Raw genomic sequence first — 13,219 nt, 5'->3', positions numbered from 1 at the left:
CCCACACACACACACATGGCATGTAAGGCCCTACACACACACACACACACACACACACACACACACACATGCCATATAAGGCCCACACACACACACTTACACACACACACACACATGCCATGTAAGGCCCCACACACGCACACGCACACATGCCTTGTAAGGCCCCACACACATACACACACACACACACACACACACACACATGCCATGAAAGGCCCTGAACCAGAACAGGAGGCCGAGTCCCTTATCCCTCCTCTCCTCTCTTCTCTCCTCATCCCTCCCCTTCCTTTCTTCCTCATCCCTCCTCTCCTCTCTTTTCTCTCTCATCCCTCCTCTCTTTCTCCCTTATCCCTCCTCTCCTCTTTCTCTCATCCCTCCTCCCTCCTCCTCCCTCATCCCTCCCTCTCCCTCTTCTCTCCTTATCCCTCCTCCCTCTCCTCCTCATCCCTCCCTCCTCTCCTTCCCCTCATCCCTCCTCCTCTCCTCTCTTCTCTCCTCATCCCTCCTCTCCTCTCCCCTCCTCTCCTCTCTTCATCCTCTCCTCATCTCTCTTCTCTCCTCATCTCTCCTCTCTTCTCTCCTCATCCCTCCTCTCCTCATCCCTCCTCTCCTCTCTTCTCTCCTCATCCCCTCCCATCATCTTCCCTCCTCTCTTCTCCTCTGCTCTATTCTCCTCTCCTCCTCTCATCTCCTCTCCTCCCCTCTTTTCTCCTCTCCTCCTCTCATCTTCTCTCCTCTCCTCTCCTCCCTTCCTCTTTTCTCTCCTCCTCTCCTCCTCTCTTCTCCCATCCCTTTATAACCCAATGGGGATTGTTTGTGGGGGGAGTTTGTCTGTGGGAGTTTGAGGGAAAGGTCTGTACAGTAGATGCTATAATGAGTGAGTAGGTAAGATATCTAGCACCCCCCAGTGGAACAGTATAACTTTACATGACTGCACATGACTGATTACTTCTGATTATTTCTTATCTAACTATTATAGAGAAACATTGGCATATACATATGCTCTTTATCTTTATAACTAATAATGGATTTAGGACTGAATTAACTGTACCAATGATAAAGCTTTTTACCATGATGAGCATCATCCCAATTAAATGTTTGGACAGAGAATAAACACACAGTGCACTCTTGTGTGGTGAAGAGGTCCTTGCAGAATGACTTCATGTTTGCTAATATAAGTTTAGGAGCACAATGCTTATTATAATAATATATAACATGTAATATTCCTCACATCATCATTACACAAAGGTGATGTTTTAAATGTGGCCACTAGATGGCGCCGAATGCTAAGGCCTGGAAGGCTGATGATGCTCAAGTGACTCTGCGGCCCACATGCCTTTAGAGGAGTCATTAGCTAAAACATGAGACAGCACACGCGCACGCACACACACACGCGCACACTCACACACACACATTCACACACACACACATGCTAGTAGAGGACTCATTTCTCAGCTGTTTGCACACACACACACACACACACTCTCACACACACACACACACACCACACACACTCTCTCACACACACACACACACACCACAGAATAAGAGCCAATAATCTCCCACGGACACAATCACTATCTAATTTGATCTCTGATTAAACCATATTTAGCACATAGCACACTGTAATAATTCTTCTACTTTGTGAATGGATAGAGTGATTATGGTGTGTGTGAGTGTGTGTGTGTGTGATGCTGTCCTCATGTTTATCCTTAGCTAAAGGGCAAGCAAGGCCCCTGGGCTAGGATGTGGCCTTCACATGACCTTGTCTGGGGAAATTATATATATATGACTTTTATAATGACTTCAGTCACTCTAGACTCCCCAGCCTCCTGAGGAAGGTTATGCCAACTAAGACTAACACAAAACAGAGTCCACACATGTCCAGTCACTCAAGGTCACTTGTCTGCGGGTGTGTGTACACGAGTACTGTGTGTGTGGACAGGGACAATAGAGTAGCAACAGAATGTGCGGTTGTGCACTTGTGTATTTGTGTGTGTGTGTGTTGTGTGCATGTGTGTATGTGTGTGCGTGCGTGCGTGCATGCGTATATGTGTGTGTGTGTTGTGTGTGTGCACTTGTGTGCCTGTGTGTGTGTGCATGTGTGTATGTGTGTACGTGTATGTGTGTGTCTGATCAAATATGCATATCATTGGACAGTAAATGTGTATACATGCATGTGTGTGTGTGTGAATATTTGTGATAAACATGTAATTGTATGCATTATGAGGCCGGCGGCCCATAGACTTTGCATTGGTGGCCTATATAAAACAAAGTTTTATCAGCAGTAATAGGAAGCACGTTTATCTGGAAAGGACTGGAAATGTGTGTTGCAGCCTTGAACCTATAACAGTTATGGAACTGCAATAATCTACTAGTTTTCAGATAGAAATGATGGAATCAAACAAAGTATTTTGTGTGTGCGGTACATAAAGTATTTGTGTATGTGTGTGTGTGTGTGTATGTATGTATCTGTGTGTGTGTATCTGTGTGTATCTGTGCGTGTGTGTGTGTGTGTGTATCTGTGCGTGTGTGTGTGTGTGTGTGTATCTGTGTGTGTGTGTGTGTGTGTATCTGTGTATCTGTGTGTGTGTGTGTGTGTGTGTGTGTATCTGTGTGTGTAAGTGTGTGTGTGTGTGTGTGTGTGTATCGTGTGCATCTGCGGTCCACTCACCTTCCGGCCGGAGAAGAGCATGCAGATCTGGTGCATGGAGCCTCCGTTCTTGGTCAGCTCCTTCTTGAGGGTCTTGGGTGAGGGCAGTGTCCACCCCCCCTTGCATGCGCCGCCGCCGGCCGTGTCCAGGCAGTTGATGGCGTTGTCGGAGGTGAAGCAGGGTGCGCGGGGGTCCTGCAGCAGACTGCCCTCGCTGTGCGTCCGGCGTCGCAGGGAGTTCTGGACGCTCAGGCCGCCCGCTCCGCTGCCGTGCTTCTCACACGTGGACGACGGCTCCGCCATGCTGCGGCGCTTGCTGTCGCTGCGCTCCAGGTAGGCGTCGTCGCTATCGTCCTCTTCCTCATCCTCATCGTCCTCGTCTTCGTCATACTCTTCGTCTGTGACCGTCAGGGCGTCCGCGCTGAAGGAGCGGTCCAGGCGCAGCTCTGGGATGACGAAGGACGATGAGGAGGACGATGGCGGCGCGTTCGTGTCGGGCGCCTCCGAGCCGTTGTCCTCAAGATCTCCACCGGCCACCAGAGTGGCCATGTCCCCATCCCCTCCGCCTCCGCCTCCCGTCGCCCTGGCGACCGAGTCCTCGTCGCCCGTCTCGAGCTGCTCCGTCTCCGCGGTGCTGAAGCCCTCCTCCTCTTCCTCCTCCTTCTCCTCCTCCCTCGTGTCCAGGCCAGCTCTCCTGGTCGCCCTCTGCACTCCGGCCATCCTCGCCCTCGGTGGAGGGAGGGGGGGTGGGGGGCACCTTCAGGCTCTCGTCCAGGGGGGTGCAGGACGACCCCCCCAGGGAGGTCAGGTCGCTGGCCTGGGGGCTGCCCGGGGCAGGGGGCTCTGAGGGGCTGCTCAGGGAGGGCTCATCGTCACTGGCTCGTGGGGGGGCCCCGACATAGCACGGGTCATCAAGTTTGGGCTCCAGCATCTGAAGCACACACACACACACACACACACACACACACAGACACACACACACACACACACAGACACACACACACAGAGACACACACACAGACACACATACACAATTTTTGTTAATTCAGCAGAACTATGCCAACAGACTATCAAGCTATCCATCCAGGCTGTCCAGCTCCAAATTATGAGTTGTTGGAGAAATATTAAAATAAGTGTACAAAATGATCTAACATGAGTTAACACAGCAAGTGTACAACATGATCTAACATGAGTTAACACAGCAAGTGTACAAAATGATCTAAAAGTTGAATATTTGTTCTTCAGAGTCACACCAACAAAGTGACCCTGTACATGAGCTGAGACAGACTCCCAACACTCGAGATGTGTTCTACACATACAAACACACACTCTCGCTCCCTCTCTCTCTCACACACACACACACACTCTCGCTCTCTCTCACACACACACACTGTAGATGTGTTCTACACATACAAACACACTCTCGTTCTCACACACACACACATACACACACACACACACACAATGGATGTTTACTTTCTTTCTGGACAGGTGCAAGAGGGTGTGTGTGTGTGTGTGGATGAATCCATGAGCTACACATCAGTCTGTATATTCCTTAAGGCAGACACCTAAGTGTGTGTGTGTGTGGCTGAAATATACATGATTCTAAATATTGAGGATAAACAGCCGCATCAAGACATAGAATAGAAAAGCACCCCCCACCCCCCGACACACACACACACACTCACCCCAACTCTCAATATCAGAGACCCTAGCTTTACTCAATGTTCCCTTTAGTGTTGAACCATGCTGAGAAAGTCTACCCCTACACACACCCACACATACTCGTGCACACACGGTTCCAGTGAAACATGCACGAGCACTCACATTCACACACACGCACTCGTGCACACACATACAGATGTGCATGTACATACTCACACACACACACACACACACACACAAACATACACACACATACAGATGTGCATGTACATACTCACACACACACACACACACACACACAAACATACACACACACACACACACAAAAACATACACACACACACACAAACATACACACACACACACACAAACAAACATACACACACACACAAACACACACACACACACAAACATACACACACACAAACATACACACACACACACACACACACACACAGAGGTATACTTGTGCAAACACAACTAATGTTAAACAAAGGGTTTAAAAATAAAACATATCAAAACAAGTAGTGTATTTGAAAGCACCAATACATCAGTGTTTCTTCTATTAACAATACCCTACAGAAAAGCAAAGAGTAAGAGACTGCAAGAAGCACCCAAGTAGACAATGTCTGGATTTATCACTTATTCAATTCTCCCGGGAAACATCTGGTCAAGACATTGCACAGATGTAAACACAAATAGATACAAGAAGCAGCCATTAGGACTTGCAGAGTGAAAGCTTTCCTTCTGTCTTGACGAGAGGAGAAGCAGGTAGAGCGCAGAAAGAGCTTCATAAATGATTCAGCTTGACGCAATAAGACCACAACACTCCCATCCATTTATAGAAAAACAAGGGCCCACATCCGATGAGAAACAGCAAAATGGAAAACAAGATGATGGGTGGTCTTAAAGAAGACAGAAAGATGCAAGATAGGAAGAGAGGGAGAAAGGGATGGGTGGAGAGATAGAGGGAGGGAGGGAGGGAGAGATAGAAGGAGGGAATGAGGAGGAGAGAGCAAAGAGAGCTAAATAGATAAATATAAATAGAGCTGAGAGCAAAGAGAGCTAAATAGAGCGCTCTCAGCTCTCTTCAATGGGATGGGAGGATTGAGAGCTAAATAAAGCCTCAGCTCTCTTGTGGGGATAGGAGCTAAATAGAGCCGCTCAGCTCTCTTGTGGGGATGGGGAGGATTGAGAAATAGAGCCTCCCCTCTCTTGTGGGGATGGGGAGGATTGTGAGCTAAATAGAGCGCTCTCAGCTCTCTTGTGGGGATGGGGAGGATTGAGAGCTAAATAGAGCGCTCTCAGCTCTCTTGTGGGGATGGGGAGCTAAATAGAGTGCTCTCAGCTCTCTTGTGGGGATGGGGAGGATTGTGAGCTAAATAGAGCGCTCTCAGCTCTCTTGTGGGGATGGGGGGAGCTAAATAGAGTGCTCTCAGCTCTCTTGTGGGGATGGGGAGGATTGTGAGCTAAATAGAGCGCTCTCAGCTCTCTTGTGGGGATGGGGAGGATTGTGTACACATGCGTTAAGAGTATTAGTCTGACAGATATGCTGGTCAGGAGATGAGGCTAGGTAGCTAGCTACAGCACAGCCACATCCCAGAGGTGGGGCATACAGGCCACGGCCACAGCATAAAGTTAAGGCCGGGACACACCAACCCAACGGCCGACCGTCGGCAGAAAAGCAGTCGGACTGATCAGTAGGCTTCCGTCTTCCCGAGTCGGTCAAAAAAGTGCCTCAGAACACACCACAGCAACGGCGACGCCGAGCGTACGTTCTGCGCGTGCGTGAGACGTAGTACATTTCTATAACAGCAGGCAGTGCTAAAAGATTCAGAGCTGAAAAGAGTCTGAAATTAAATGAAATAGGAAGCCGTGGCCTACTAGTTAGGGCTTCGGGCTTGTGACCGAAGGGTTGCCGGTAAAATGAACGCCGACGCTGACTCTGACTGACGACGGCACGGGACACACCAAAACGACTCGAGTCTCTGACCTCTGACCTCTCCCGACTGTCCGACGATGTCACAACCCAACACTGCACAACAAATAAATGTAAAGAGATGTATCGTGGAGTTAATTTTTTCGTTTTGGCAAGTAGCCGTATAATAAGCAGGATAATGTATTAGAATGCCGGTCATTATTGGGAAAATAAGTCCCTTCAGGGCGAAGCAAGACCACTGGTGCGTCAGGGTCCGGTTCGCTCTGTCGGGACTTATTTTCCCAATAATGACCGGCGTTCTATACATTATCCCTTACACATTTCTAATAAATTTGGTGGTTTTGATGTTCAATGCAGTTTTGAGCAAGAGGGCCCTTCGCACTCCTTCACATTTCATCTTGCAAACCTCTTGCAAAACACTAACAGCACATCCTACACACACAAAACATAAACACACACACACACACACTAACATTCCCCCAGGGCTACACACTCACAACTGGGAAAGGAAACACTATCAGCTCAAATGGGACAAATAAGTGGTGTTATCAGAACAACAATGACATAGGTGCTCAGAGCCTGAGAGGTAGAGAGAGAGAGAGAGAGAGAGAGGTAGACAGAGAGAGAGAGAGCTCTACAGCTGCAGTGAAGCCGCAAAATATGAGCTCCTCATAAACATGTACTAAACTACTGGTGAAGAGACTAGTCTAAAGAACTAAAGTTATAAAAATGAAGATGAAGCCTATAGGAACGCGGTGAGCAAGTTTTTTTCAAGAAACTCCCTTTGGATTTTATCACATCTCTGAAAGAAGAAATCTGGCTCTGTTTTGGCTAACTTTTCACTAAGAAGCTATCAAAGAAACTATTTTTTTTATTTACTCTATTTTTTGCTGATGACTTGGTTCTACTGTCTGCTACTGAAAAAGGTCTACAACTACAGTTAGACATAGTAGAAAAGTACTGTAAGACCTGGGCCCTAGAGATAAACCTAGACAAAACAAATGTAATGATTTTCCAAAAACGCCCCAAATGCCAAGAAAACAAACACCAATTTAAAATAAACAATTATATCATCCCCCACACCATGAGCTATACCTACCTAGGTATAACAATGACAGCATCAGGGAGTTTTAACATGGCAGTGAATGCACTAAAGGAAAAAAGCTCAAGAGCCCTAAATGCAATTAAAAGAAAAATTTTATAATCTCCAAATTCCAATTAAAATCTGGCTTAAAAATATTTGATAGTGTCATCCAGCCCATTGCGCTGTATGGTAGTGAAGTATGGGGTCCACTCAGTCATCATAGCTATACTCACTGGAACAAACACACAATAGAATCTCTACATGCTGAGTTCTGCAGATACATTCTACAAGTACAGAGAAAAACACCAACAAATGCATGTAGAGCAGAATTAGGTAGATACCCACTAATCATTAACATCAACAAAAGAGCACTCAATTTTCTGAATCACCTTAAATCCAGCCCACAAGACACCCTTCATTCTAAAGCCCTCAAAACCCAAGAGCTGAACCCAGAAAAAAGTCATCAGTTGTTGCAGAGACTAACTGCCTTGCCACACACCCACTCTGATCCGTCTCACAACAACACTGTTTTCCAAAAACCAATCAGAGTAAACCAAATTATGAAACAATGTAAAGAATCCTATTTGGAATATTGGAAAGAAGAAACTAAAAATTAAAGCAGATTACAATGCTATCTGGCCCTAAACCGAGAATATAAATTAGCAGAATATCTTAATACTGTCAGAGATAGAAAACAGAGACTGACCTTTACCAAGTACAGGCTAAGTGACCACAAATTGGAAATCGAAAAGGAAGACTCAGAAAATCATGGCAAACAAAAAGAACACAGAATATGTGGTTTACTGCATGACAGGTGAGGTCGAGACAGAGATGCACTTCCTCCTACAATGTACATCCTTCGATCAAACAAGAAACCTTTTCTTCAACAAATTTAACTCAGAAATTCCTAATTTTAATGAACTTAATGACATATCAAAATTAAAGATACTATTAGGAGAAGGAGATAAAGCATATCTTGCTGCCCAGTATGTATCAACATGCCACAATCTGAGGGACAATGAGTGACCTATATCGACAAATAAACACACACACAGACACACGCACACACACACACACACTGCATACACGGCATTTTATTTTACTTTTACCTATTTATTTTATTCTTATGAAAATCTACTGACATGTATGTGTTAAGATTTATTGTATAACTGCTTTGGCAATATAAGTGAGTTTGTCAACAAAGCTTCTTGAATTGAACTGAGCTACCAAAAGGAATACAAAGGATTATACTGAATACTAACAACCTGTCAACACAAGGAGACACCCCCGAGAAGGGCTCTGACACCCCCGAGAAGGGCCCTGACACCCCCGAGTAGGGCTCTGACACCCCCGAGAAGGGCTCTGACACCCCCGAGAAGGGCTCTGACACCCCCGAGAAGGGCTCTGACAGGATCCCCACTGGACATTAAAAGAACATAATTTAGAGGAAAGAAAACTAGGAGGTAAGCAAAAAAATCAAGATTGTTAAAGTTAGCAGCTAATAGGATATCCCACTCATAAAAGCTGCAGGCAGAGCTATCAGTAGTGTGTGTCACTGTCAACATTCTGTTGAAAAAGTAGCCTTGCTGTCAGCTACCCAGCCACAGTCAACAGTGAGACCCAGAGAAAGAAATACAAGGAGCAGCTACTAAGAGACTCAGCAGAAACCTTAGTAGCAGACTTTATGGTCCTAAATGGCAAGGAAACAAAGGTAGATCTGGTGTTCTTTACTAGCCATCCAGAAGCATGACACCAGACCCTTAGTTCCTACAGCAAAGCGTTCAAAATGGCTGGGAACAAAGCAATGAGGCAACTCTATTTGGATTCTAAGCCCAAATTCAACATCAACATATACAACAATGGAACAGTAATGATTCAGGGGTCAGAGACAGGCCTAGATCAATTTGAAAGAGACTTTTCAAAGCTTAAAGCCCGGGTAGAGAAAGTCTGCAGCAGCAGAGACCCCAAGACCCACCCCCCTCCTTCTGGCTCCACCGCGGCCCCTCCCTCCCCTCTCCCACGCGGCCTCCCCCCTCCCCCCTCTCCACACGCGGCCCCTCTCCACACGCGGCCCCTCCCCCTGCCCCCTCTCCACACGCGGCCCCTCCCCCTCTCCACACGCGGCCCCTCTCCCTCACTCTTCTCAAAAATCCAGGACAGTGTCAGTGTCAGTGCAGAGGATCCAGGAGTGCCTGTCGTTTGTAGAGATGGAAATTGCTGAATTCAAGGAAAGTCAGCTGATGGACAGTGACACTATTAAACAGCTAATGGAGGAATTTAAAACATTTAAAAAGGAAAATGAACTCAAAATAAAAAATCTTGAACTAGAAATGAACAACTTAAAGGAACAAAACAACAGCCTAAACACTGAATTGACATTAGTAAAAATTTCCTTAGAACAGAAAAGCAACATTATTCAGATCCTTACTGAACAGCTTTCCAGCCTAACCACCAACTCAACAACGTTAGAGAGCAACCCAGACACCAGCAGGAACAGAATCTCAGAAGATGAGCACACCCTTACCACCAAGCCCACTTTACCTGCTTCTTAAACCCAACCGTCCTCACCAGCCACACCTACCTCTGCAGCCAGGCCAGTGGAAACAACCTCACCTGCCTCACCCCTGCCCACCCCTCCAACCAGGCTGATACCTACTACAGAAACCCCTCAACCCTTGCCAACTCCCACTGTTCCCTCGACTTTGACTACCTCACCCTCTGTACAACATCAACCAGCCACAAAAACAGCCATACTCATGGACTCAAACGGACGGTTCCTTGACCCCTTAAAACTGTTTCCCACCCACAGAGTAGCAAAATTCTGGTGCCCCACCACAGAATCTGCTCTCAAAATACTCTGCCCCTCCACTCTTTTGGACCCACAAAACATCAACAAGATCAACCAAGACATATTGTCATACTGCTCAAAAATACCTAACACCCGCATTGCCCATCATCCATCTCTGTCTGAGGATCATCTCTTTGACCACGTACACCTAACCCGTGACGCAGTCAGACAACTGGCAAAAGACCTGAAAGACACAACTCTAGACAGAACTTCCCCACTTCTCCGACCACCCGCGACAGACAACAGAAACCCAACCCCAATGGAGTCCGGTCCACTCATCGGCAGACTAACCCAGCCCAACGCAGCGAAACTCATCCCAGCAGAACTCCGACCAAACCTGCCCCGACCACCAGAACCCAGCCCAACAACACCAAGGCTAGCAGGACACAGCCCAACCGGGCTCAACCCAGGAGCGCACAACCCAGCATCCCGCCAACCCATCAATATAGGACCCAGCCAAGCTGAGCTGTGCCCTCACCCAAGGGCCAACCACACCACCAGTGCATATAAAGACAACACTCTGCTGAACAGCTGCCACTGCTGTGGAGTCCCACAGCAAAATCTAACATACTCAGACATTCTCCAAGGTAAAAACCACCCTGTCTATACAGACATTGGAGAGGTGAGACAACTTCTTCATCTCATCTTTAAGAAATAAATGAGCTAAACTGTAAAAAGGGAAAGAGGTAAAACAAATTAAAAAAAGTACACTGTATTATATGTTCAAATGTGTAATATGTTACTGAATGCAAATGTGTAATATATTACAGAATGCAGAGCATGTCACTTCACATGTAACATATATCTCTCCCTTCCTCTTAAACATCTCTTTAGACTACTCTGAAACCAAACACATTTAAGTATAAGTAAGTATATATACTTTTTTGATCCCGTGAGGGAAATTTGGTCTCTGCATTTAACCCAATCAGTCCCGGTGCAGTGAGCTGCCTGCTACAATGGCGGCGCTCGGGGAGCAGTGAGGGGTTAGGTGCCTTGCTCAAGGGCACTTCAGCCACGGCCCACTGGTCGGGGCTCAAACCGGCAACCCTCCGGTTACAAGTCCAGAGTGCTAACCAGTGGGCCACGGCTGCCCCAAATTTATACATGGTTAAATCTTTTTCTATAAGCTCCTGGAACATCCAAGGGCTTTATTCATCAGCATTTGGAGCAAAGAGTCTTAATCCTGACTTTTTGCTTAACATCAAAACCCAAAAGACATTGTTGTTCTTTTAGAAACTTGGTGTAAGGCAGATATAAACACACACTGTCCCTCAGACTACAAAGAAATTATTCTACCATCTTTGAAAAACAAAAACATCAAACACGGCAGAGATTCAGGGGGTGTTATAATTTGGTTTAGGGAATACCTGTCACCTTACTGTATTTATCCATTATAAAAAGAGATCTCACTCGTATATGGTTAAAGTTAAAAAATGGGGTTATAAGTCAAGAAGGTGACCTGTACATTTGTACAATCTACACCCCACCCGCAGAGTCACCATACTGTGAAGATGAGTTTTTAGCAACCTGACAACAATTTCCAGGCTCAGGGGAATGTGCTGTTCTGTGGTGATTTCAATGCCAGAACCGCCTTGAAAAAATGAAATAGTTCAAATCAGTGCAAAAGAAAACAAATTTATTTCATCACCAAACTTAGAAATCACAGCAAACCCAAGACACAACCCCGACTCTGTCACCAACAAATATGGTAAGGAGTTAGTGCATCTCTGTCGAGGCCTATAGGCCTGTACTTTCTTAATGGTAGGATGAAAGGGGACTCATTAGGTCGGTTCACATACTGCTCAGCTCTTGGGTCTAGTGTAGTTGACTATGCAATTACTGACATGGACCCCTCCTCCCGATAACCTCACTACTGGCCAACAAATTATAATGGAAAAATTACACCTCCTCGAAAAAGTCATTAAAGACAATCAAACCCCCCTTGATTACAAAATCACATCTGAAGAATTAGCAGAAGCACTCCTGAAACTCAAACCTAAAAAAGCATGTGGACCTGACAATATAAAAACAGAGATGCTGAAACATAGCACCCCTGAGCTGCACAGGGTCATCTTAAAACTATTTAACCTTGTTCTCCAAGCTGGCTGAGATCTGGAATAGGGGGCTTATATCCCCAATATTTAAGAGTGGAGATAAATTCGACCCCAATAACTACCGAGGCATCTGTGTAAACAGTAACCTGGGGAAGGTTTTCTGCTGTATTCTAAACGCCTGTATACAGGCCTTCCTTACCAAGCACAATGTTTTGAGTAAAGGTCAGATTGGATTCTTGCCAAAACATAGAACAACTGACCACATTTACACCCTACACACCCTAATAAACACCCATGTTTTAAAAGGAAAACAAAAGAACATTTTTGCATGCTTTGTAGACTTTAAAAAAGCTTTCGACTCAATTTGGCACAATGGATTATTTTTACAAAATTGTACAAAGTGGTATAGGGGGCAAAACCTATGATTTAATCAAATCTATTTATATGGACAATACAAATGCTGTAAAAATTGACAACAGCAGAACATAATTATTCACTCAGGGGCGTGGGGTGAGACAGGGCTGTAGCTTGAGTCCAACTCTGTTCAATATCTACATCAATGAGTTAACGGTGGTATTGGAACAATCTACAGCACCTGGACTCACCCTAAACAATACAGAAGTTAAATTTCTGCTTTTTGCAGATGACCTGGTGCTGCTGTCACCCTCAGAACAAGGACTACAGCAGCACCTAGATCTGCTAGAGCAATTCTGTCAGAACTGGGCCCTGACAGTCAATTTGGACAAAACAAAGATTGTACTGAATCCCTACATGCAGAATTTATTAGAAACATTCTTAGAGTCCAAAGGAAAACACCAACAAATGCATGCAGGGCAGAATTAGGCAGATTCCCATTGGCATTAAATATACAAAAAAGATCTTTAAAATTCTGGATCCACCTAAATTCTAGTGACGAGAACACCATACAGTTTCAAGCATACAAAACCCAAGAGGTCAGCCCTAAAACCAGTCCCCT

General features: G+C 45.8%; 1 protein-coding gene across 1 annotated transcript in view; it reads right to left on the bottom strand.

Annotated features, from left to right (window-relative positions):
* The window catches only part of rgs3a (regulator of G protein signaling 3a), a 284,842-nt gene that overhangs the window by 92,877 nt on the left and 178,746 nt on the right, over positions 1-13,219 (bottom strand). The window contains 2 exon segments of the mRNA XM_048258184.1: positions 2,675-3,338; positions 3,340-3,584. Coding sequence (XP_048114141.1) covers positions 2,675-3,338; positions 3,340-3,584 — 909 coding nt within the window.

Source organism: Alosa alosa, chromosome 12 (assembly GCF_017589495.1).
Source record: "Alosa alosa isolate M-15738 ecotype Scorff River chromosome 12, AALO_Geno_1.1, whole genome shotgun sequence".
In the NCBI taxonomy this organism is placed as follows: Eukaryota; Metazoa; Chordata; class Actinopteri; order Clupeiformes; family Clupeidae; genus Alosa; species Alosa alosa.
Note: the sequence above shows the minus strand (reverse complement) of the source record. Positions and strands in the feature narration are given on the sequence as shown.